At 40.1% G+C, this 25,676-nt stretch overlaps 1 protein-coding gene across 3 annotated transcripts in view; it reads right to left on the bottom strand.

Moving 5' to 3' along the window:
- The window catches only part of LOC126337015 (nuclear pore complex protein Nup93-like), a 187,892-nt gene that overhangs the window by 68,605 nt on the left and 93,611 nt on the right, over positions 1-25,676 (bottom strand). For all 3 annotated transcript variants that reach the window (XM_050001272.1, XM_050001270.1, XM_050001271.1), the window contains 4 exons: positions 19,027-19,193; positions 18,100-18,291; positions 11,789-11,915; positions 11,540-11,690 (listed from right to left, as the gene is read on the bottom strand). In XM_050001272.1, the coding sequence (XP_049857229.1) occupies positions 11,540-11,690; positions 11,789-11,915; positions 18,100-18,291; positions 19,027-19,193 (637 nt within the window). The remainder of the gene's footprint in view (positions 1-11,539; positions 11,691-11,788; positions 11,916-18,099; positions 18,292-19,026; positions 19,194-25,676) is intronic.

Raw genomic sequence — 25,676 nt, 5'->3', positions numbered from 1 at the left:
TTACAGAGCATCTTAATGTGCTACTGTTTGTCAAAATTGCAACACCCAGAAGGAATGATCTACATCACAGAAATGCTCTGAACCACACAGGAGTCAAATGGAATGTAGAACAGTGAAAATCATTAAACCGACTAAGATTACAGAGAGATGATGTGTATAAAGGCCCAGCAGTGCCCTCTTTCCTGTGACTGGACAGGTCAAGCCTTTAAACATGGAAACGTGCAAGTAAGTGCCTATGTGCTTCAACAAAGTCAGAGGGTGCAATATCAGCATGCAAGTGAATTTTAACAGGGTGGAATTACTGGTCTGCAGGGAATGGGTCTGTTGAACTGTGACACTGCAGTTTGTACAAGGCACAATGTTACAACATACTGGACTAACAATGTGACCACAGTGTCGGATGATCCCTTTCTTGTGCACATAGCTATAATTGACATAACAGCGTTATCCACAGACATGGTGGAGACATGTCTCTGTTGACAATTCAACATTATCTCATGGTGGCACAAATAACACTGTGTTGGCTTCCAAAGACAAGACTGTTACGAGCACATGAAGACTGTCATTGGCGTGCTGTGTTTTCAAGCATTCCATTGGTCCTACAGTGACAGCTGTGTACAAGAAAGACACTACAATGGTGAACATAGTCAGTGAGACCACAGTGCTAAATGGCATAGCAGACAAATGCCAAGTGTGATGGCTTGGGGTGCCACTGGCTAAAACATGTGATCTCACTCCCTATGTATTAAAGGTAATCTGAATACCAGTCCTTACATCAGGGAGTTTTTAGAGACAGAGGCACTGCCCCTCCTGCAAGCAGCTCCATATGCCATATTTCAGCAAGACAATGTCCCATTACATATGGCAAGGAATACGCAAGACTTCTTTAAAAAATGTTAGCTACCACTGCTTTCCTGTCATTTTTGCCAGTCACACGCACTTGGGATATGGCCAGTCGGCACCTTGTTTATTCCAAACCTCCTGCAGCCACTGTCAATTCCTTGTGGCTGCACCTACAAACCATGTGGCAGTGTGTTCTGCATCACATCCATGGCCACTTTGAATCCATGCCACAGGGTTTAGTACATTGTACAAGCACATAGCTTACATAGTATCTTTAAAGAAGAGTAAACTCTTTTTCAGAAAACAATTACCTACCACAATCTAACATACCTTCGTGACCACTCATCCTCAAATTTATGCAACAGAAGCAAACCAATTTTGCAAGGAAGTCCGACTGTTGACTATGGCATGTGGCAAATGCGAGTTTTTTACATGGATTTTCCACATGTTTTTACAACATGAATGTGTGTGGTGAACAAATTTTAGAAACAATAAAAAGACACCACAGTGATTATTTAAAAATGACACTGGAAGGTCACCAGGTTAGAGAAACCAACCATTAAACAGTGATAAACAACGAAACCACATGTTCTGTTCATACCCTTAAAACAATTAAAACTGTAGCATTTTCCAGCCAGTTTGTTGACATAAACTTATTTATTTTTGACACAATATTTACAGCTAGTCTGTTGGTAATACAAAAAAATGAGCATATAAGTCCCCATTCTGTCTACAAGGTTATATCACAAGGAGTTTCTGCAAACTTTCAGAACATTGTAATGATACTTTCACAGCCCAATCTTTAAATCGCTGCAGACATAGTGCGTACACATCAAAATAGTTTATTTATCATTAAATCTATTAACACTGTATTAATTTAATTTGATAAGAAAAACTACTCATCAAGCAGTGGCAGAACACACACATAAAAGAGGGTTGTAATTAGGCAAGCTTTCCGAGCCAGTGGCTCCTTCCTCAGGGAGAAAGGTTGAAGGGGAAGGAAGAGGGGAGAAGGAAAAGGACTGGAGAGGTCTAGGCAAATCAGTAGATTTTGGGAAAGTCACCTGGAATCGCAGGTCAGGGGAGACTTATTGCACTTCCTAGACCTCTCCAGTCCTCCTTTGTTGAGCCATTATGGACTGTGGGACAACAGCTGGCATGTATTTCTTGATGCAATAATTTACCAACAGGCATATGTATTGTAGAAATTTATTTTATGAACTTCTTATGTGCACATAATAAGTTCATAAAATAAATTTCTACAGTACATACGGCTGTTGGTAAATTATTGCATCAAGTCTCCAGGCCTTTTCCTTCACCCTTCTTCCTTCCCCTTCAATCCTTCTGCCTGAAGGAGGACCCACTGGCTCTGAAAGTTTGCCTAATTACAACCCTCTTATGTGTGCGTGTTCTGCCACCACTTGGTGAGTAGATTTCTTATCTATCCAATTAGATTATTTTGTCGTAAATTGATTGTTTTTGTTGTTATATTAACACTGTGTTAAGATATACAGGGTGGTAAGATACAGTCTGAAAAGTTTGTAAGGGTGTTTCAGGGTGAGTTTTGATGAGAAATAATTGATAAGAACAATATTTGATAAACTGCACCATTTCTCATTTCATCAGTATTGAAGTTAGACAATCAGGTTATTGTGTACACAAATCCAAGCAGCCTGTTGGAGGGAGTGTTGCAAAGTGTGCTCTTCTTCGGGTGGCAAAAAGGGGAGAGGGGGGGGGGGGGGGGGGGGGGGGGAGAGCAGGATCACAGGATGATATTGAGAATCTAAGCTGCAGCCAATAGGCCAGCAGTCCAGTGCGCTATCACTTATCTTATGGAAATAACTGACACTGACTGTATCAACTTGTGTAGTGGATACGGAGAACAGAAAGAGTGAGTAGAAAAAGAGCATTGCTGTTAACCTGCATTAGCCCATGCCCTCAAGCAGATGTTGACGTTTGGTTTCAGGGTACCTGAAATAGCCAATTTGTGTTTTTAAATGGTTATTTCCAATGCACATTCTCAGGAACAGGTCAATCTCTAAAACTTCACTATCAAAACAATGTACCATATTATTTTAGACAATCATTAATTACAAACCGTACTTGGAAGTTCTAAAATGGGGTACTCCACAGAAAACTATGGGTCCGTAAGTTGCAACGCATTCAAATGCTAATTACCACTTAAAATGTGCCTGTTTCAGATGTGATAAATTAAGCTAGGAGAACAAATGCTATATTTCAGAGCTAGGCTAATTGTCATCGTTGCGTTCTTCAGTCTAAAGACTGGTTTGATGCAGCTCTCCTTGTTGCTGTCTCCTGCGCAAGCCTCTTCATCTCCAAATAAGTACTGCAATTTACATCCTTCTGAATCTGATTAGTGTGTTCATCCATGGTCTCTGTTTACGATTTTTACCTCCCATCGCCTTCAAAATTAATTATTGAATTATTCATCACATCACCAATCTCACACCAGTATTCTCACGTTTCTGGATTCTCTATATCCAGGCAGTATCCACTCTAATCATTTTGAGTTGCAGTTCACCATATGAAACAAGCATCCTCTCAGAACACAAAAAAGGTGAGAATGCATCTCTTTAAAAGACAATTACAGAAAAGTAGGGAGTCGGTAGCTTCAGTTCTCATTCTACACCGATATTCTGCAAATCACCATGGGGTTCATTGCACAGGGTACATCCTTTATCATTTATTAGGGTTTCTTTCCAGTCCATTCACATATAGTGTGCAGGAAGAATGTTTGTCTGAATGCCTCTGTGCACACAGTAATTATTATAATCTTGTCCTTATGATCCCTATGTGAGCAACACATAGCAGTTTGTAGTATGTTCTTAGTGACATAATTTAAAGCTGGTTCTTGAAACTTTGTTAATAGACTTTCGCAACATAGTTTATGTCTGTCTTTAAGACCCTGTTCCTTCAGGGATTAAACAAATCTGTGGCCATTCGTGCTGCCCTTCTCTCTACAGTTCAATATCTCCTGTCAGTTCTATTTGATACAGGTCCCACACATCTGAGCAATATTCTAGGATGGGTCAGATGAGTGATATGTAAGCAATCTCCTTTGTAGTCTGATTGCACCTCCCCAGTATTCTACCAATAAAGCGAAGTCTATCACCTGAGTTACCCACAACTGAGCATATGTGATCATTCCATTTCATTCCCCTACAAAGTGTTTAGGTATTAGTGTGAGTTGGCTGATTCCAACAGTGGCTCATTGATATTATAGTATAGGATACAACGTTTTTTCATTTTGCAAAGTGTGTAGGTTTACGTTTCTGAACATTTAAAGCAAGTCGATACAATTTCAAAGTGGTGCGAAGATCGTCAAGACCTGACTAAATATTTAGGCAGCTTCTTTCAGATAGTGCTTCATTATAGATGACTGTGTCATCTACAAAAAGCCTGATGTTACTATTAATATTGCCTGCAAGATCATTAACATACAACATAAACAGCAAGGGTCTCAACACACCTCCCTGGGGTACAGCTAATGTTACTTCTACATGTGACGATGAAACTCCATCCAAGATATGCTGCGTTCTCTCAACCTAAATGTCCTCAATCTACTCACAAATTTCACTTGATGCCCTATATGAATACTTTTGGCAATAAGTGTAAGTGTGGTACTGTGTCAAATGCTTTTTGGAAATCAACAAATACTGCATCGACCTGATTGCCTTGATGCAAAGGTTTCAGTATGTCATGTGAGAAAAGTGCGAGTTAGGTTTCATATGAGCTATGTTTTCAGAATTTGTGCTGGTTGGCATTGAGTATGTCATTCTGTTCAAGATACCTGATTATGTCTGAGCTCAAAATATGTGCTAAGAGTGGACAACAAATCGATTTCAGGGATACTGGATGGTAGTTTTGTGGATCAGTTCCACTATCCTTCTCGCAGACAGCTACGAACCTGTGCTTTTCTCCAAGAACTAAGGACGGTTTTTGTTCAAGGGTTCTACAATAGATTCTAGTTAGAAGATGGGCTAACTCGGCCACAAATTTGGCACACACAGATAATGATTCCATCAGGTCCTGGAGCTTTGTTTAATTTTCATGATTTCAGCTCTTTCTCAACACCACTGACACTAATACTTATTTCATTCATCTTTTCAGTGGTACGAAGATTAAATTGGGGCAATTCTCCTGGTTTTTCTTTTGTAAAGGCACATCGAAAATGGAGTTAAGCATTTCGGCTTTTGCTTTCGTACCCTCAGTTTCACTTCCTGTCTCATTCGCTAGGTACTGGACACTAACTTTGGTGCCACTAACATCCTTTAAACAAAATCAGAATGTTTTTGGGTTTGGTGAAAGATCATTTGACAATAGTCTGCTGTGGTAGTCATTGAAGGCATCACACATTGCTCTCATGACAGTCAAATGCATTTCATTCAACATTTCCTGTCTATAACCCTATGCTTTATTTGGCACCTATTATGCACTATTGTCTGTTTCCTTAGAAGTTTCTTACAAGTGACTGTATAATATGAAGGTTCCCTCCCATTATAAACTGTTCTATTGGGTATATATCTATCCAGTGCATAGTCAACTATTCTTTTAAACTTAAGCCATAGCTCCTCTACAAGCTCCTGTCCTGTGCTGAAAGTTTCAGGTTCCTCAATGAGATATGACAGTACTGATTTTTTATTTAGTTTGCTGAACATAATGTGTCTTTCTGCTTGTTTCAGTTGTTCTTTGTACTTTGGTTATCATTGTTGCCACAACCGCATCATGGTCACTGATACCAGTTTCGATGTGGATGTCCTCAAAGAGGTCAGGTCAATTTGTTGCCATTAGACCAAATATATTTCCATTGTGAGTGGGGTTCCTGGCTATCTGTTCTACGTAGTTTTCAGAGAAGGCTTTTAATAACATTTCACAGAATGTCTTATTGTGCCCACCGTTAATAAAGCTACAAGTTTCCCAATTAAATGATGGATGATTAAAGTCTCCACTGATAACTCAGGGTGTATACGTGGTCAAGGAAAAAAAATTCCCAGATTTCCCAGTTAAAAATTCGCTTTCTCGCGGGTGACCGTATATTTTCCCTTATCAATCCTTTGAATAGTTGTGGTTTTAAACACGGGCGTACAATTTCCCGGCACTTTAGAAAACGAAACTCAGAGAAAAAGAAATGTTTTGGAAAAATCTTTGATGAGCACCAACATGTACGCTGCGTATTTTCGTATTACAAAAGCATACATTGGAATTCCACCAAACACGGCATGTTACTTTCCGAATCATTGAAATCGGGATTTCGATGCGCTTTTGTAAGCCGTTTGTAGCTCATGTCATGTGATTGCGCCAGCCGATGACAGCGGATATTCAGAGCATAGGACACGTGATGTAGTCAGCCAACAGCAACATCACTGTTAAGTAGCAAGAACTCACAAACAGGGAAAGTTAATAGTTTGATTTAATATACATACTGTTGCTAAAAGAAAAGAAAAGCTTTCACATATAATATTGGTCTCAAGCTACAAGAGAAGCCAAGCTTTCGCATATACTGTTTATCTTTTTTGCGCGTGTTACACTAAGGTATATCACACAATGTGCCAGTAAAATTTTTAATAAGGACATAAATGTCTGATCTTCAGGGTTCGAAATTCTTCTAAATGGCTTGTCATCAAGGACTTGATTTTTAAATGAGAATCAAATGCTCTGTGATTTAATAAATTCGTGGTACATTCTTGCACATAGCTCAACTTACGTAAAAGAATATTTATTTTGAAAGTAACACTTTTCAAACCACCATTCACAATATTTTCTCGCAACCTGTTACAAATAGGTTCATTTCAGCAGTTGCCAGAGAGCGCAGATAACAGGCGACACCGCGCTTGGGTAGCTACCATGACATAGGAAGCCCCTATGTACGTACGTGTAAAACATTGAAAGATAATAAATTATGTCATAAAAGAAAGAAGAGCATCGGAATTTCGTGAACAATTTTAAAATGTGCACATTTAAAGTGCATACTTAAAGGGCACATTCGTATGTCCAGATTCCCAATGAAGTAGACCTCGACCTGATATTAAGCTTTTCAGTGTGGTTTTCTGGATGTAAATTTTCTTGGTGCACCAGTACTGTATTATATCATGTTTGGTTCTTTATTATGGCATAATGACATACATGCTAGAAAATGAAAATGTGCACTTGAAATGCAGCGAACAATTGAAACTAGCCAGTACTGTGGAATTAAAACATTTTGTTTCAAATACATGGACTGCCTCTGCGGAAAAGGCTAAAAAAAATCAAATTTCTTTAGCAAACAGACAAAAATGTCTTCATTGTTCCACAAGGCAATTAATGCTTGACTGTCAGAAAGGTGGAAATAAAATAAAATCTGAAACTAATGACATATTTCAGCCTTCCGTAATTATGTGATGTGTTTTAATTCACTTAATAGCTCCCGGCCACAGATATCCGTTTTGTTTTCATTTGACGTGAGAGTAAACGAAGGGAAAAAAAACAGCAACATCACTAAATGTAAACACAGGTCACGTGGAGACTACCTACTATATTTCTGACTGCTCTGCGCATCAGTCCCGAATTTACAATGTTTGCAAAATGGGTCAATTAAAAAAATCGAATTTTCAAAATATGTCCATCTTGTAGCGCACATCTTTCTGAAAAGTCTGAAACATAAAACATATGTATTCAAGGAAATGTAAGAAATATTATTTGGTCTTAAGTATGCCTACATGCAGTGCCACACCTCTTCATAAAGCATTTTTCTACTGCACGTCCAAACTATATTCAGGAGAGTGGAAACTGAAATGTCCTGTGGTGCCTCTCCTGCTCCGAGTCGGCCAGTTTGACAGCCTGCCCCTCTTTAAAAAAAATCTTGCAATTAATAATGGATGGGATTATTTGTAATCGAGAGCACAAGAACTCTTCAGAAAATCTGAACTCTTTATTGCCTATAGTTAATAGTGACATAATATTAAATATAGCATATATAAAACCAATACTGACAAGAGATAAGCAAGAAATTACACATTTCTTCAAACCTTAGCTCCTAGTATTTTTTTTCTCTCTGATCTAGCTACACCTTTACATGGCGTGCTTTCCTTTCTGGGAAAGGATCTATTACCTCATCAAAGTTCATCAAACGTCTTGCTACATGAAAAATCGAAATGTCATTATCTAATACTGAAAAAGCTGTTAATACAAATAATACTCTAGACTGGTGGGGTTTCTCGATCTGACTACATCTATTTTGTCACTGTCTGCTAGATAAAACAAAACAGACCTTTCTAATATGGCAGCAGTTTTGTAACATACCAAATAAACAAGGCTGTTTTGGTACAAATGGCCATTTTTATAACACGACAGAATATAATCCAATAAGTACCAATATCAAATGCCTTTTAGGCATACTACAAGCAGAAAGCTTTATGTTAGGAAATAGTTTCACATTTCATTCATATGCACCAGCTTCTCAACCATGAGATTGAAAAGTAGCATTACAAAATTTTTATAAGAATTTGGGATCGTCTTGTTCTTCCATAATTTGTGTGATGTCCCCATTTATTCTCCTTCCTCGTTCTAACAAACAATTTTGTCATCACCAATTCTCTAGCTACTGCTGCCACTGTCAAAATTTGTTCGTCGATTAACTTCACAGGTTTAGTTGTCCCACGATTATTTTCCGGTTAGGTGTTATTACATGTTCGAACAACATGTTTTCCACTTTACTTCCAGAATAGAACTTACGCAGCTGCTAGCCGGGGACTGTACTACTGGTCCTTACTAGTGTAGTGATTTGGCCAAAAATTTTCTGTCAAAATTTCATTTTCTTGGATACACCGAGAAGATAATACGTAATCTTCTCACCTGTTATTCCTGTCAGTTGTTTATTTCCATTCGATTTCGCTAGTAATTATAATAATGCTGATCATTCGCAAACCCAATCAACCACATAATCAGACAGCAATTGGCATTCATCCGTTCGGCTTTACTCCCTCAGCTCATATAGCCCCGTCCCCTTTTGTCTATGGAAAGTTTATTTCTAGATGCGATGAGGATTCTTCTGACAGATACATCACGTACACTATGCCTGCATTCAAAAGTCAACTTATGATTCATTCAGAAATCAACTCAAAACGTGTTCAAAAATGTTCAAAAACCAACAGGGAAGCGTTTCAAAACCATATGAATAATCCATAGGCAAGTTTGCGGTGGATGCTAGGTGCTTTGTGAAACAAAGTTTTTTTTCCCCTCAAGAATATGAAGTTGGCATCCCCTTCTCCCGGTAGCATCTAACTGCTTGCTGCGACTGCTTGCACAGCCAACAGCCACATTCCTGTTGCCACAAGTGGGAGAATCTACTGCTCAAAGCTTGCGCATGAGCCCGCTCGTAACTCCTAAAACAAGTCGACTGTAAACAGTTGCGACTTCATGCTCACTGGAGGCAATTTGTTGTTATGAAGCCTTTGACACATTTTCAATTGGCAGACACTTGCATGAGCACTGTGTGTAGTTGTTGCATATGGCGCATTTCCTTTGCAATTTAAGTTATTTTCGTTTTTTTTTCTTGTTTATGTTTTATTTTTGAAGTATTATTCTGCAGTAGTGGGATACAGTAATATCCTTTGTTAGAGTATCGGTTCTTACCAGTCCAAATTACAAAAATTTAGCTGAGAACTAAAACAATGAAAAATTCCCGGAATTCTAAAAATATCCCAGGTTTTTCCTGGTGTTCTCCTGGATGAAAAAATTCCCGCGTTCTTCCTGGATCTCCCAGTTGTCCCAGGTCGTATACACCCCGTAACTACAATATGATTGGGGAACTTAGAAACAAATGGACTGAGGTATTCTCTTAAGTTTTTGATTACATAAGGAGATGAGCCTGGTGTTTGACGGAAGGATCCAATAACCACTTTATGCCCTCCCCCAATACTAAGACTTGTCCAAATAGTATCACATACAGTTTAGATTTCTGTATCGGTGAATTTAAATTTCTTATCAACTGCAACAAATACACCACCCCCATTTCCATTTTGCCTATCCTTTTGATGTACACTTAAATTTTACCCAAAAATGTCATTGCTACCAATTTCAGTTTTCAACGAGTTTTCTGTACCTAATATTACCAGTTTACAATTACGATTTTAATACTCTCACCTATGGGAGGCATTTCTTTCAATCTTACACTGATACTTCTGGGTTTCCTACAGTTATTGTTATCAGGGTTGGATGGAGAGTCACCTAATTAAAAAACTCTTGTGTTCACCTGACACACAGTCAACTACCTAACAGCAGCCTATGATGTGTAGTGCATGCCTGACCCATTTAGGGGGCCCTACAGCTATGGCGCAAGTCCAGGAAAATGCAGCCTAGCTTATCACAGAACCTTCCAAGCCTCTGGTTCAATTCTTCACTTGTCTCAGAACCAAAAGGCCACGATCAGGTCTGGGGCAATACCGCAAATTGTTGAAACTATGTGCAAGGCTGGTCTTCTCAATCTTCTCTGCCAGTTACTGAAATGATACAAGTATGGTGTTGGGGCCGCCGATGACAGACATAATTTGTTCCAACGTTTCCCACAATCTGCAGTTAGCTGCACCCTGTTCCCTCAATGGCTGCTGGAGTAGCCTCTTCAACATTCTGAATGAGGCCTCCAGGCATTCACATTGAGTGCACCTGGTGTTCCTTTCTGCAATTTCCTTAAGGGTTATTATAATTTGCATATGTTTGAACTGCTGACGATTAAATACACCCCTACCATTCTGTGTATGCCTCCTCTTGATACCGGAGAAACAAGTTCCTCCAAAACTGGTGACATGAGTCCCACTTGCTCAGTTTCAGTTTTAGTGATAGATAGCACCTCAAACTTGTTAATTAGGGCAATCAACAGAACACCCGGAGTCCAGCAACGTGCAAAACTTATACAAAACAAATCCTGAGAGGTCAGTAAAGACTGGACAGTTATACATATATATAATGCAGTCCCCAACAATCAGTCTTTCCTTCTCAATCCGTCTGGTAAGTCTCCACTGACCCGGGGTTCTGGGTGTCTTTTTGTATCCCTTTCCCTAAACCGTTCCAAGTCCTTTTCCTTCATCTCTCTTCCTTCCCCTTCAACTCTTTGGACAGAATAAGCCACTGGCTCTGTAAGCTTGTAAAAGTTAAACCTTTGTGTGTGTGGTGTTCTGCTGCTGCTTGGTGAATAGATTTTTCATCTATCCATTTACATTTAATTTATATAATCTGATGCATTTACACATTTTGATGCCTATCAGGATGTGTTGAAAAGTAATGCCTTGGAAAATTTTTTAACAGATGAAGACTGGATGGAGCCAATTTGGGACTGTACTGAGGGACTGTAGTGATGATTATTGATAACAGTGAACCAAAAGAATCTGATTACTGCCGTTATTGTAGATGTCACATCATCCATGTGCAGTCTGGCATTGTCATGCTGAAGGAGAAGGCACTCCATATGTGGATGAACTTTCTGAATTCGAAACTCAATTACAGCTGTTTCTCATGCACCAAAATAGTTACATTACACATTTTATTTAAAAAGCTGTAAGAGTTTTCACATAAAAAATTTGAAAGCATTACTTTTCTGCACATGTAAGTAAATTATGTGTAGAAAGGATGAAAAATAAATATTACGCTATTCTTATGGGTGAAAAGCAAAAATGATGATGATCTGATTGACATTCTACATTACCTGAACTCCGTGGAAGGAATCTATGTAACCAGGTTTCCGACAACCATCAGACTCCAGGTAGCCCAAAACTTCATCGAAATTTCTTGCTTCCATGACCAGATCACTAACGCACAACATGAAGAGATTCTTGCCATCTGCATTCTTCATATTTCTGTATAAAATTCACCAGATTAAAATCTAAGGAATGACAAAGTTGGCTCAAGTATGTGAGGACTTCATGTATACAGTTATGTTCCATGTAGTGTTTACCTCAAAAAGTAGTAGTACTGGAGAGCCTCCAACGGATTTGTAGCTTCAAACTTTCGGACATAAAGCATTATTAGTCGTGCTAAATTTAACCTTCTTGCAGGTGGATCATCATCAGGTTCTACTGACACTATAAAAACAATTTTTTCAGTATGCAAGACTAGTTCAAGAATCAAATTCACAAGTTCCTTAAACTAAACCAGGAACTCTTAAGAGGTCTAATCATACAACTACCAATGACACCTTAAGTCTAATTAATTTAAACCTTCACATCACTACTTAGAGGCCTTTAAACTGCAGTCCTCAAGACATTTTTTAAAAATTTTGACGCTGATTTGTATATTTTATTCGCTTTTTGTAAATTTATTATATTACTACAGATCTAAGCCAAATAATGAGCTTCAACAATGTTATTTCAAATTCTTAATCTTCTACACAATTCAATGCATAGTAAGCTGAATGTGCAACCCCCAGCCCCTCCCCCAAAGAGAACACTCATCATCACTGGCCACTGCAGTGTAGTTAGTAAAAATTCTGATGGTGTGAAACTGCATCTTCCGAATGTCGTCATTATTAATCCTTCCTGTTGTTGTCACTAAGCTCTAATTCTGTTCTAAGTGGTTGTTAAATTTTTGTGAGGCAAACTAAATACTGAAGCACATGCTTCATTTGTTAGCGAATTGCTATGCCTATTGAAATAATAATTGTCGAGCAACATTCTATGGCATTCCTTAGGGCTCTATAATAAACATGCCTCCATCTCACATGTCCCAACATACAAATACAAAAACTTTTTTTTGTCATGGTACTGCACTTGTAAACCAACTGGTTGGCGCAATGCAAACACTATGAGTTTACTGTTTTATTCATGCAGCAATCATATTTATATTGTAATACTTTTGAAGATATAAAACTTTGAAATGAACTAGTCATTTGTAGTAGCACCGCACATATTGAAGATGGTGTAAGATTGCCATGTTCTGTATGTCAGACAAAAGCTAATCTTCAACATAGTGCATTTAGAAATATGAGATAAAAATCTGTACGAATATGGTTTTGGTTTTCACTGACATGACAGATAGTCGGCCACTGAGTGACGCACGTTTCTTCGGTTCGCGAGTTTTTCCGCTCATTGAAGGTGTTACAAAGAAGTGCGGCAGTCCACAATGTGTGCATCCGACTAAACAAGTGTTACTTGCCGTGGTGTATTGTTCTCTGTTGATTACCAAAAGTGATAAGTGATAAGTGAGTGAAAAATGGGAAGAGCACGAGTAAGCGGCAGCAGGCGAGGCTACAGGGGCGCAGGCAGAGCGAGCGCCCGGCCTCCGGCGGCAGGTGAGGCCCCGCTTCCCAACATCGGGGAGCTCGTCCGGTCCCAGGTGAATGCAGCACTGCACAGCAAAGACACACTAGACGTAATCGTCCAATCCATCACAGACTCTGTGACGGCCGCGGTCATGGACAAACTGCAAGAGTCTGTTGGGCGCAACAGCACCGAAATCCAGTCTCTTAGAAAGTCCCTGGCCGCACAAGAGAAAAAAGCCGCCGACCTAGAAGCTAAACTGTCTGCAGCCACCGATGAAATTGAGCAGTATCAGCGAAGAAACAGCTTGCGCTTGTTCGGGGTAGCTGAAAACGATCGCGAAAACACCGACGACCTGACCATTAGCCTCGTGCGTGAGAAACTTGGCGTGCAGATCGACATGGCCGATATTGACAGAAGCCATCGTGTTGGGCGCAGGATACCAGGTGCCATGAAACCCAGGCCCATAATAATTAAATTTGTGTCTTACCGGAAAAGAGCTGAAGTGTTTGCTCAGAAAAGAAAACTAGCCAAGAGTGGGGTTACCCTGAGGGAAATCTGACGCGCGAAAGACTAAAAGTTTTGAACGCTGCGATCACACAGTTCAGCCTTCAAAATGTATGGACCCAGGATGGCAGGATCGTAGTCAAGACGGAAGGAGGGAGGAAAACGGTGACGAACATGTTCGAACTGAAAGACTGAGCGAAATCTTGCGAGACACAAAGTCTCATATTGTAATCTGTCTAATATAAGTTAATTTTTATTATTTCTTTTCATTTTTTAGCTTAAATAATGCTCCGTTATTTCTATAAGTACCATAAGTACTCTATTTGAAATCAGTCAATTGTTTCACAAAAATATTGTTTCTTTAATTGCCTATCATAAGTGCTCATGTATATTCATATTGTCAGTCGTATGGGAATTAACATTCTCCGTTAACAGGAATCTCCTTACAATCGCCTTTTTATATCTGTTATTTTCATCTTCGCCACCGCCGCCGCCGCCGCCACCACCACCACCACCGCCACCACCACCACTGCTACTACTACTATCTTTTTCGTAACCACTACTGTCACTTTCCATCTTTCTTTTCGCTCCCTTCTCCAATACTTCCAGCGTGTTTTTCACCTTTAGTCCACAGACGCTTGAGTCAGTCACGACCTTGGACACACCTGTAAATATGTCTTCCCCCGCGAAATCCAGCTTTTGTCCCTCTTCCAGCAAGCAGGTAAACGGAGCACGCTCGGTCCTACAGGCGGCCACAATGGGACGGACCAGTTCCGGCGGCGGGCTCTTTGTGGCCCACGCGAACGCGCAGTCGCTAACAGCTCACTTCGACGAGTTCTGTGACCTGTTCTGCCAATCGCTGTTCCAGATTATCCTCGTCTCTGAAACTTGGTTGAAACCAAACATTTCTTCCAACGCTATCCGAATCGCTGGTTACTCTCTCCTAAGGACAGATTGTGAAACCCAACGCGGGGGTGGTGTGGGTGCCTATGTTCGCTCTGATCTGACACCTACTGTACTATGTACATCGGATGCAAAGGGCGAAGGAGAAGCAGAGTTCTTGTTTTTTGAAATAAATACATCAAATCAGAAACTGCTAACTGGAGTAATATATAAACCTCCAAACGTCGGTGTCATGACCTCCTTTCAGTTTGCCCTGTCCTCACTCGTCACACAGTATGAACACATGATTATTATGGGCGACACAAACATAGACTTACAGTTAAAATCTCCCTCTGCCGAAAAACTAAGGCGACTGTTCCACTCCAATGATATGAGTTTAACACCGCTGGACCCAATTCATCACACGCCACACAGCCACACACTCATAGATATAATAGCAACAAAGCGACCAGATAAAATAATCCACGCCAATCAGACATCCGCTCCGGGACACTCTGCTCATGACGTGATATTCTTAAATTACTCAATGCATACTACCAAAGAAAAATCTCACCTGGTAACCTACAGAAACTTAAAAAATGTTAAACATGACGCTCTTCAAAAGGATTGCTCAGACATCCCTTGGCATGATATAAGCAATGAACTGACTAGACGGAAAAATTCGGCAATTATGTCGCAAAATTATTGCACTGTATGATAAACATGCTCCTCAACGCACTGTCAAGGCAAAGGGAGCTCCCGCTCCGTGGCTCACCACTGCATTACGCCAGTTAGTGAATAAACGTGATGCTGCCTTCAAGTGTAACCCAACTCCCGAGGTGTACAAAGCTTATAGGAAACTCCTAAACAGAACCAAGCAAAGCATGAGGAATGCCAAAATCAGACATGCCCGCTCTGTCGTATGCGGCATATCAAAACCTGCTGCACTGTGGAAAAAGCTGCGCAGTTTTGGTATAGGGAAGCGAAGATCTGACGCTGTTTATCAAGCGTCTGCAGAAGAATTAACGATTTCTTCTCAACAGCTGTAAACTGCCACGCAGCGACAAATTACCAGCCCCAAGATATCAATCTCTCAAGAGACAAGTTTTTCCTAAAACATGTCACTACCGGCACAGTACACAAGGCAATTATGAGAATCTCTTCCAAGGCAGTAGGAAATGATGGAGTGAGCATTGACATGATTAAGAACGTTGTAGACACTATTATTCCAGTTATCACAGACATCTTCAACCTGTCTCTTGTCAGTAGTACATATCTTACTGAGTGGAAGCAAAGTTTAATTCAGCCTATACCCAAGACTGACAACCCTAAGTCACCAGGTGACTACAGGCCGATCAGCATACTACCTGCAATATCTAAAGCCCTAGAATACATCGTCCATGAACAGCTGACGGATTACCTCAAAACTCATAACATCCATGACGAATATCAGTCAGGCTTTCGAAAGCACCATAGTACAGCAACTGCATTAATCAAAGTAACTGATGACATTAAACATGCTATGGACAGACGTGAAACTACTATCCTAACACTGCTTGACTTTAGCAAGGCTTTTGACACAGTTGACTTCGATATATTACTAATTAAAATGACACAGCTGAATTTCTCAAACAGCGCAATACACTGATTCCACAGCTACCTCAAAAACAGAAGTCAACAAGTCATTCGTTGGTTGGAAAAGCGTGCACTCTGGAGTTCCCCAAGGCTCCGTCCTTGGTCCACTACTCTTCTCACTGTACATTAATGATATTTCTTCAGTGATTCACTCCTGCAACTACCATCTATATGCCGACGACATCCAACTGTACATAAGTGCAAGCCCCAAAAACATTGCTGGCGCAGTAGCCAGTATGAACGCAGATCTTTGCTCTGTTTCTCGATGGGCACAGAATCTAGGTCTGAAACTAAACCCCAAGAAATCCCAGGTCATACTTATATCTCATCCAAAGTTAATCAGCCGGTACTTTTGCGAAACAGTCCCTAAAATACTCCTCAATGGTACCCAACTACCATACCAAAAAACAGTAAAAGACCTTGGAATAATCTTGGATGAACACCTAAACTGGGAAGAACAAACAGTCACAGCTTGCCGGAAATCGCTCTCCTCCCTAAATGCAATTCAAAAATTTAGAAAAATATTTCCAACCCATGTTAAACAAAAATTAGTCCAAACACTAGTCTTGTCTAATCTTTACTACTGCGATGTAGTTCAACACGGCACAAATAGTGAAAATTCTAGCTGCCTCGAGCTAGTGATGAATGCTTGCGTTAGATACATGTGCAATATTCGGTTGTATATCTCCATATGATGTGCTTACTTCATCGATTTCTTAGCCACTGGTGCCCCCAATACTTATCTTCTCACATGAAACACCTATCATCATTCCACAATCGCAATACCAGATCGGATACGTCTAGCATCTTGGCTGTACCTTTACATAACACAAAATCTTTCTCCGTGTCATTCTCCATCTCAGCCATACGACTTTGGAACACGCTCCCCTGTGATCTGCGTCTTATCCAGAACTACTCAACATTCAAGAGGGAACTCAAAACTTACATATTAGGGACGGTATAGCCACCATTGTTGTGCCCCTCTCATCTCTTTCTTTCTCCTCTCCATCACAGCTTCGAATTTTACCTTTCTATTTCTCTTCCCCTAACCTATCTACCTCTTATATATCTCTTTCACCCCATTCTATCATCTTATGTCTCTGCTCGATGAGAATAACTCACAAGCTGCAAGAAAATTCTCAACTAACAATGGGACTGACATTCACAAAAGAAAAGTATGTTTACTTTCATATACATAGTCACTATAATCATCATCATCATCATCATTATTATTCTTGATTGTTATAATTATTTTTTATTGTTATAATTATCATTGTACTACTGTTATAATCTCTATTTTTTTCTTTAACATCAATACTGCATAATACGTTATATGTCCTTAATGTTATGTAGAAACTGTAACTCGTTCAATCTGAGTATGCCTGGTTAGGTGTAAGAGAGAGCCTGAAGGCCCTAATCTTGCCAGGTAAAATAAATGCATAAATAAATAAATAAATAAATAAATAGTTAAGTGCAACGGGCTATGGGAAACCTAGCCATTTCCAACAAAACCTAGCAATTTTAAACACTAATCAAAAAGAATGAACCCAATAGCCAGAAAATTAATGGTCCTGTTGTCTATGAACTACCCCTTACAAAACTTGGAAGAACAAGAAATGCTCAATGTGTGTTATTCTTCCGACGTTTAAAAGACATTCAAAGAAGTTGGAATAATCTTCAAAGAAAAATCACACATGTTGTGCCTTCTGCGTAATATCCAGGCTGTTCTGGGAGTTATAAGATTATAAGGGGAGGAGCAGAGGGGGAGGAGGGGAAAGGGGGGGGTACAGGGGGAGGGGGAGAAGGAGGAGGGGGAGGGGAAGGAGAGAGAGAGAGAGAGAGAGACTTATGTGCACATACACTGCTCAATATATTTGCTTTATGATAATTAGTAAGCTCTTCACTATTAAACACAACTTATACTTTACTTTCTGTCATTGTCCACCTACAAGACAAACAATTGAAAATGTATATATAAGTAACTCACACAATGGTGTCTGTATACTTGGAGGAGCAGCAAGTATACTTTGTTCATTAAGAACAAGGGCGATGTGAACTGCATGCACCTTCAGCTTATCTGTTCGAGTAAGGAATTCAATAGCTGCCTCAAACTGTCCAGTAAGGAATAACATACTGAAGTAGAGCATTGGCTGTTCAGAGGCATTATAATGACTTTCACCTGAAATAACAGAAGTCTTTATTTACAGTTACATCACAAGTCTTGAGAAGTTCTAACTACAACAAACATGCTGCTTCAATCCAATATGTTCACTGATACATAGAATACAAATCACAACAAAATAAACTTCATATTAAGCTACACAACCATGGAGAAATTATTTTTCAGTTCTATGGCATATAAAAATTCTTTCACATCACTACATGGACTATGTATGTTTAAAATAAATGAGAAAGACAGACCAGACACAAGCAAACAGTGTTTACTACTAAAATCGTGATTTTTATCTTTTGCTTATATCATCCATCTACAAAAACCGTCTGGCTCTCCTGAGGAAGCAAATGCTTAGAGAATTTACAATGATTCAAATGTTGTAAATATTAGTAAAAATATTAGTAGTTGTAGGAAGAAGGGACAAAGAGGGACAAACAGAGAAGGGAGGGAACTGGTAAGATGAAAAGGTGAAAGGGAGTTATAATTATTATTTGTAACCAAAATTACAGTAAGACTGCAACAAAAATACTGTCACTTTTGAGCAAGCATCAACATATGTAAGCTATGAGAAGTTGGTTTATAAATGAGTCAGTTACATCAATTCATGTGTCCTGAATTGAAGGGATTCTCTACAGATTTTTGTGTTAACCAGGTTTGAAATACATCATAACTAGAATTACTTATAAGCTTTAAATAAATAAACTATCATGATAAAATATATTGATAAATATAGGAATGTACCTTGTTCTTCCAAAATCAAAGATTGTAATTCAGGATAAGAAAATTTTGTCCCATCTGCACTATTACATATCTGAGACAATTTCATCCATAAATAGTCATCTGCTGTTTTTATAACTTCTGAATGTTCCTCCGAAATATCACATGCTCCAAGTATTCCAAAAACGGCCCTGTAAGATTTTACATCATATTCAGAGCATTTCATCAATGAAAACAAAAAACTTCACAGAAAACAAATGAAGCATTCTGCAAGCACATTTTCTGTGTGAAAAGTTGAGATATATTAAGCTCCCAGAATTAAGAGTTCTACCCTTTGGAGTAATGCACAAAACTGATTAAACATTTCGCCTGTCTGCTCCAGCTCCATGTATAAAAACCTGACACACATAAAAGACCATGAATACTGCACTGAGAAGTTGGAGAAACCAAACATCAACCAAATGACATCCCGTACAGGCTTTATATTTTTGTTTAGCAAAGTGACTTAATGATTCTCTGGAACATGTCGGTTCTATTTTCCTGCAAGATATCATCAAACTTTTTCATGCATGTCTTGTCACAAGCTATTTCATGCAGAATGCAACTTCTATGAACAGCTGGAAGGTGTTGCCATCGGTAGTCTACTTAGTGTAGTGATGGCCAACTTCTTCATGGAACATTTTGGATTACAGGTGCTGGACTTGGTATCTTGTAAACTTACGGCATGGTACAGATACGACTATGATACCTTCACTATGTGGAGCCATGGTGAGGAACAGCTCGGTTACTTCGTAAGACACCTTAACGCTCTCCATACAAACATAAAATTTATCATGGAAGTAGAAAAGGACCAATAGCTACCCTTTTTCGATGTTCTGGTCACAAGGTCAGCGAAAACCTGGGACAGAACACGTATCAAAACCAATCACACATAGGCCACTAGCTGCACAAATGATCAAATCACCACCCGAGCCAGAAAAAGAGAGCAAGATGAACATGTGACGTGCAGCACCTCAGATATGAGATGCAACACCTGGAAAACATTCTGAGGAGCAATGGGTACTCTCACCAGTTACACAAAAAGTTTCACAGAATCGAACATTCAGGAAAGTGACACATCAGAAAAAGAAATGTCGGATATGGCCTTCCTGCCATATATTCCCAGAGTGATGGACAGACTCTGCCGTATATTGTGCAAGCATGATGTAAAGACTATTTGTAAACCCATGAGGACAATCAAAGAACATCCCAGGTTGGCAAAGGAGGAAAGTGACCTACATGGACCCACTTGCAATGTTACGAATATACTGATTACCATGTACAGGTGGAAATGTCAACGCTGGAATGACTGGACGATCAAACAACAGCAGGCTCACCAAACATAAGCAGCATTACACGCTGCGTCAGCTAGAGGAATCTGCCATGGTGGAGTACATGCTGTGTGAAACCGACCACATAGTGAAATTTGCCGACATGGAGATTCTTGCTGTATAAAAAAGCTATTAAAGCCACTTGTTCAGGAAAGTGCCAGAAATACACAAACATGACAATAGGTTCAACATGAAACAAGGAAGCCTCAAGGTGAATTGATCGTGGATTCCTGTCTGCAGAGAAGGACCACTCAGGGGAGAACCACAGCGGAAATGACAAAGAAAACTCCTTGTACATTGGTGCACAAGGTACATATAGTACTAACAAAGAGATAGAGGGGCTGGCCAGTACTTACCTCAGCTCAGTACAGCCGATAGATACACAAAAAACAACCGAAAATTTACATTCCTAGCTTTCGGAATAAATGTTCCTTTATCGAGGGAGGAGAGAGGGGAAAGAAAGGGAAAAAGGGAAAGTGGATTTAGTTACTCACAACCCAGGTTATGAAGAAACAGGTAAAACAGGGAGGGTAGCAAGGATGGAGGCATGGTTGTCAGAGGGAAGCCAAAGATATTCTGCTGTAAATGGGAGTGAGGTTGTTTAACATAGGTTCAGTCCAGGGGGATAGCGGGATGAAAGGATGTGTTGGAGTGCAAGTTCCCATCTCCGCAGTTCAGAGGGACTGGTTTTGGGTGGGAGAAGCCAAATGGCATATACAGTGTAGCTGGTTCCTAGGTCCCTAGAATTATGCTGGAGGGCATGCTCCGCTACTGGGTATTGGACATCTCCTAGGCGGACAGTTCGTCCGTGTCCATTCATGCGCTCAGCCAGTTTAGTTGTTGTCATACCAATGTAAAAGGCTGTGCAGTGCAGGCATGTCAGCTGATAAATGACATGTGTAGTTTCACACGTGGCCCTGCCTTGAATTGTGTATGTTTTACCAGTAGCGGGGCTGGAGTAGATGGTTGTGGGGGGATGCATGGGGCAGGTTTTGCAGCAGGGTCGGTTACAGGGGTAGGAATCGCTGGGTAGAGAAGGTAGTCTGGGAATACTGTAGGGTTTAACAAGGATGTTACGGAGGTTAGGGGGGTGACGAAAGGCAACTCTGGGTGGTGTGGAGAGAATTTTGTCAAGGGATGATCTCATTTCAGAGGCTGAATTGAGAAAGTCATATCCCTGGTGGAGTAATTTATTGATGTATTCGAGGCCAGGATAATATTGGGTGATAAGGGGGATGCTTCTGTGTGGTCTGAGGGTAGGAACATTGTTGTTGGACGGGGAGGAATGTATTGCTCAGGAGATCTGTTTGTGGACAAGGTCTGCAGGATAGTTGCGGGAGAGGAATGCAATGGTCAGGTTATTGGTGTAATTGCTTTTGTTACACCAATAACCTAGGAACGTAAATTTTCGGTTGTTTTTTGTGTATCTATCAGCTGTACTGAGCTGAGGTAAGTACTGGCCAGCCCCTCTATCTCTTTGTTAGTATTTGTTTCACATCTTTATATGAGATTTTCCATTAATTATTAAGGTACATACAATCTCAGCTGTGGGCTCAACTCCAGTCTATCACCAGCATGGAGGGTTAAGCTTTGAGTACGCCAGCCACTCATGCTGGCGAAATGTCAGAAAAATTATCAAATGTCAGTCAAACAACCTGAGACAGAAGCCAACAGGCAATTGGCTGTAAGAAAAGAAAACAGTAAGAAGAACTGGAAATATGAAGTCTTTACCTCTGGTTCATACAAAGCAGCAGCTGTAACAAAAGTTGGTAATGAGTCCAACGACCAACATTCAACAGGAAAGAAGCAAGAAGCAACATTATATTTCAGCACTCTGTCAAGATAGACAATTTCAGTGACTGGTGAAGGCTGCACACCAAAACCATTCTGACTTTCGCAGGGATTTAGATTGTCCAAAAAGAAACCAAAATTTGAATTAATCAATTTCAAGATGTAACATAAATAACTATGTTCATAGACCTTAACTCACCAAATGAAATGGCCATGTGGCACTCTTGTTTGGGAGACTCCGTCAGGGGTTGTCTATTTGACACCACTTCAACGACTTGTGTGTCGATGAAGAATGAAGATGAGACTAAATTATTATGACAACACAAGCACCCAATCTCTGACCCATACAGGAATTGAATTTGTGATCTAGAGACCACAAAGCTAACCACTAAAACCAAGTCAGCGTAAGCTGATCCCTGACAGCTGCAGTGGGCTGGGTGCAGCAGCTTTGCATGTATATCTCAACCAATAAAATAAAGTGATTTTGAGAACGTCTCTATGGCAATGCCTCAGTGTTTTCACAGCTCTACAGATGGCTATCTTTTTCACCAGCAGCCATTCACACTTCGCAACTGATAGCTGACAACAGCACTGCAACCCGTCAGGGATCATTGTCTCAACTATTGACAACAAGCTGAGAACAGCTCCCAAAATAGCCAGACTGTAGACACATATGAGAAAGTGTGGTTCTGATGTGGCTAAGAGTGCATCCGTGTGTGTGGGGCATGAAAGCATGTGCTTTGAAAAAGAATACTGTCTTAAAGCTAAAGCTGTTAGCTGCAGATGGCAGGAAGTACATATTATATAGTGAGTTCCAGGAGGAATGGTCAATATTCAGGGATACGAGAGGAACACTCTTTTGAAGCAAAACTTCAGGTGGACACATGCCTTATTCTGAATGTACGTTTGTTTTTGGGCTAGTGGTACACACACGTGTCTTACCTAAATCACTGTATTGTTTGCATTAGTACAATTAACAAGCAACTGAGATCACCAGACTTTACACCATTAGATTTTTGTTTATGAGACTGAAGGAGGTGCACAAATTAAATGTGAATAAGCAAGATGAACTGCTTGGTAGCATCACTGACATTGCTGTCCTTGCTATGGAATGTGCAGAGGCACTCACAAGCAACACAACATGTTCTCCCATAAACACACCAAACACATTGAAGTCAATGGTAGGATATTCAAACGTTTATTGTGAACTTTACCTCCCCCATGAACCATGGACCTTGCCGTTGGTGGGGAGGTTTGCGTGCCTCAACGATACAGATGGCCGTACCGTAGGTGCAACCACAACGGAGGGGTATCTATTGAGAGGCCAGACAAATGTGTGGTTACTGAAGAGGGGCAGCAGCCTTTTCAGTAGTTGCAGGGGCAACAGTCTGGATGATTGACTGATGTGGCCCTGTAACACTAACCAAAACAGCCTTGCTGTTGTGGTACTGCGAACGGCTGAAAGCAAGGGGAAACTACAGCCGTAACTTTTCCCAAGGGCATGCATGCAGCTTTACTGTATGATTAAATGATGACAACGACCTCTTGGGTAAAATATTCAGGAGGTAAAATAGTCCCCCATTCAGATCTCCAGGCAGGGACGACTCAAGAGGACGTCATTATCAGGAGAAAGAAAACTGTTGTTCTACGGATCGGAGTGTGGAATGTCAGATCCATTAATTGGGCAGGTAGGTTAGAAAATTTAAAAAGGAAAATGGATAGGTTAAAGTTAGATATAGTGGGAATTAGTGAAGTTCGGTGGCAGGAGGATCAAGACTTTTGGTCAGGTGAATACATGGTTATAAACACAAAATCAAATAGGGGTAATACAGGAGTAAGTTTAATAATGAATAAAAGAAATAGGAGCGCGGGTAAGCTCCTACAAACAGCATAGTGAATGCATTATTGTGGCCAAGAGAGACACGAAGCCCACACCTACTACAGTAGTACAAGTTTACATGCCAACTAGCTCTGCAGATGATGATGAAATTGATGAAATGTATGATGAGATAAAAGAAATTATTCAGGTAGTGAAGGGAGACGAAAATTTAATACTCATGGGTGACTGGAATTCGATAGTAGGAAAAGGGAGAGAAGGAAACATACGTGAATATGGATTGCGGCTAAGAAATTAAAGAGGAAGCCGCCTGGTAGAACTTTGCACAGAGATTGACTTAATCATAGCTAACACTTGGTTCAAGATCCATAAAAGAAGGTTGTATATGTGGAAGTATCCTGGAGATACTAGAAGGTACAAGATAGGTTACATAATGGTAAGACAGAGATTTTGGAACCAGGTTTTAAATTGTAAGACATTTCCAGGGGCAGATGTGGACTCTGACCACAATCTATTGGTTATGACCTGTAGATTAAAACTGAAGAAACTGCAAAAGGTGGAAATTTAAGGAGATGGGACCTGGATAAACTGAAAGAACCAGAGGTTGTACAGAGTTTCAGGGAGAGCATAAGGGAACAATTGACAGGAATGGGGGAAAGAAATAACAGTAGAAGAAGAATGGGTAGCTTTGAGGGAAGACATAGTGAAGGTAGCAGAGGATCAAGTAGGTAAAAAGACGAGGGCTAGTAGAAATCCTTGGGTAACAGAAGAAATATTGAATTTAATTGATGAAAGGAGAAAATATAAAAATGCAGTAAATGAAGCAGGCAAAAAGGAATACAAACGCCTCAGAAATGAGATTTACAGGAAGTGCAAAATGGCTAAGCAGGGATGGCTAGAGGACAAATGTAAGGATGTAGAGGCTTATCTCACTAGGGGTAAGATAGATACTGCCTACAGGAAAATTAAGAAGACCTCTGGAGAAAAGAGAGCCACTTGTATGAATATCAAGAGCTCAAATGGAAACCCAGTTCTAAGCAAAGAAGGGAAAGCAGAAAGGTGGAAGGAGTATATAGAGGGTCTACACAAGGGTGATGTTCTTGAGGACAATATTATGAAAATGGAAGAGGATGTAGATGAAGATGAAATGAGAGATATGATACTGTGCAAAGAGTTTGACAGAGCACTGAAAGACCAAAGTCGAAACAAGGCCCCGGGAGTAGACAACATTCCATTACAACTACTGACAGCCTTGGGAGAGCCAGCCCTGCCAAAACTCTACCATCTGGTGAGAAAGATGTGAGAGACAGGTGGAATAATCTCAGACTTCAAGAAGAATATAATAAATCCAATCCCAAAGAAAGCAGGTGTTGACAGATGTGAAAATTGCCAAACTATTAGTTAAATAAGCTACAGCTGCAATATACTAACACACATTGTTTACAGATGAATGGAAAAACTGGTAGAAGCCGACCTCGGGGAATATCAGTTTGGATTCCATAGAAACGTTGGAACACGTGAGGCAATACTGACCCTACGACTTATCTTTGAAAATAGATTAAGGAAAGGCAAACCTACATTTCTACCATTTGTAGATTTAGAGAAAGCTTATGACAATGTTGACTGGAATACTCTCTTTCAAATTCTGGAGGTGGCAGGGGTAAAATACATAGAAC

This window comes from Schistocerca gregaria, chromosome 2 (genome assembly GCF_023897955.1).
Source record: "Schistocerca gregaria isolate iqSchGreg1 chromosome 2, iqSchGreg1.2, whole genome shotgun sequence".
Taxonomy (NCBI): domain Eukaryota; kingdom Metazoa; phylum Arthropoda; class Insecta; order Orthoptera; family Acrididae; genus Schistocerca; species Schistocerca gregaria.
This window is presented reverse-complemented; position numbering and strand designations above follow the sequence as displayed.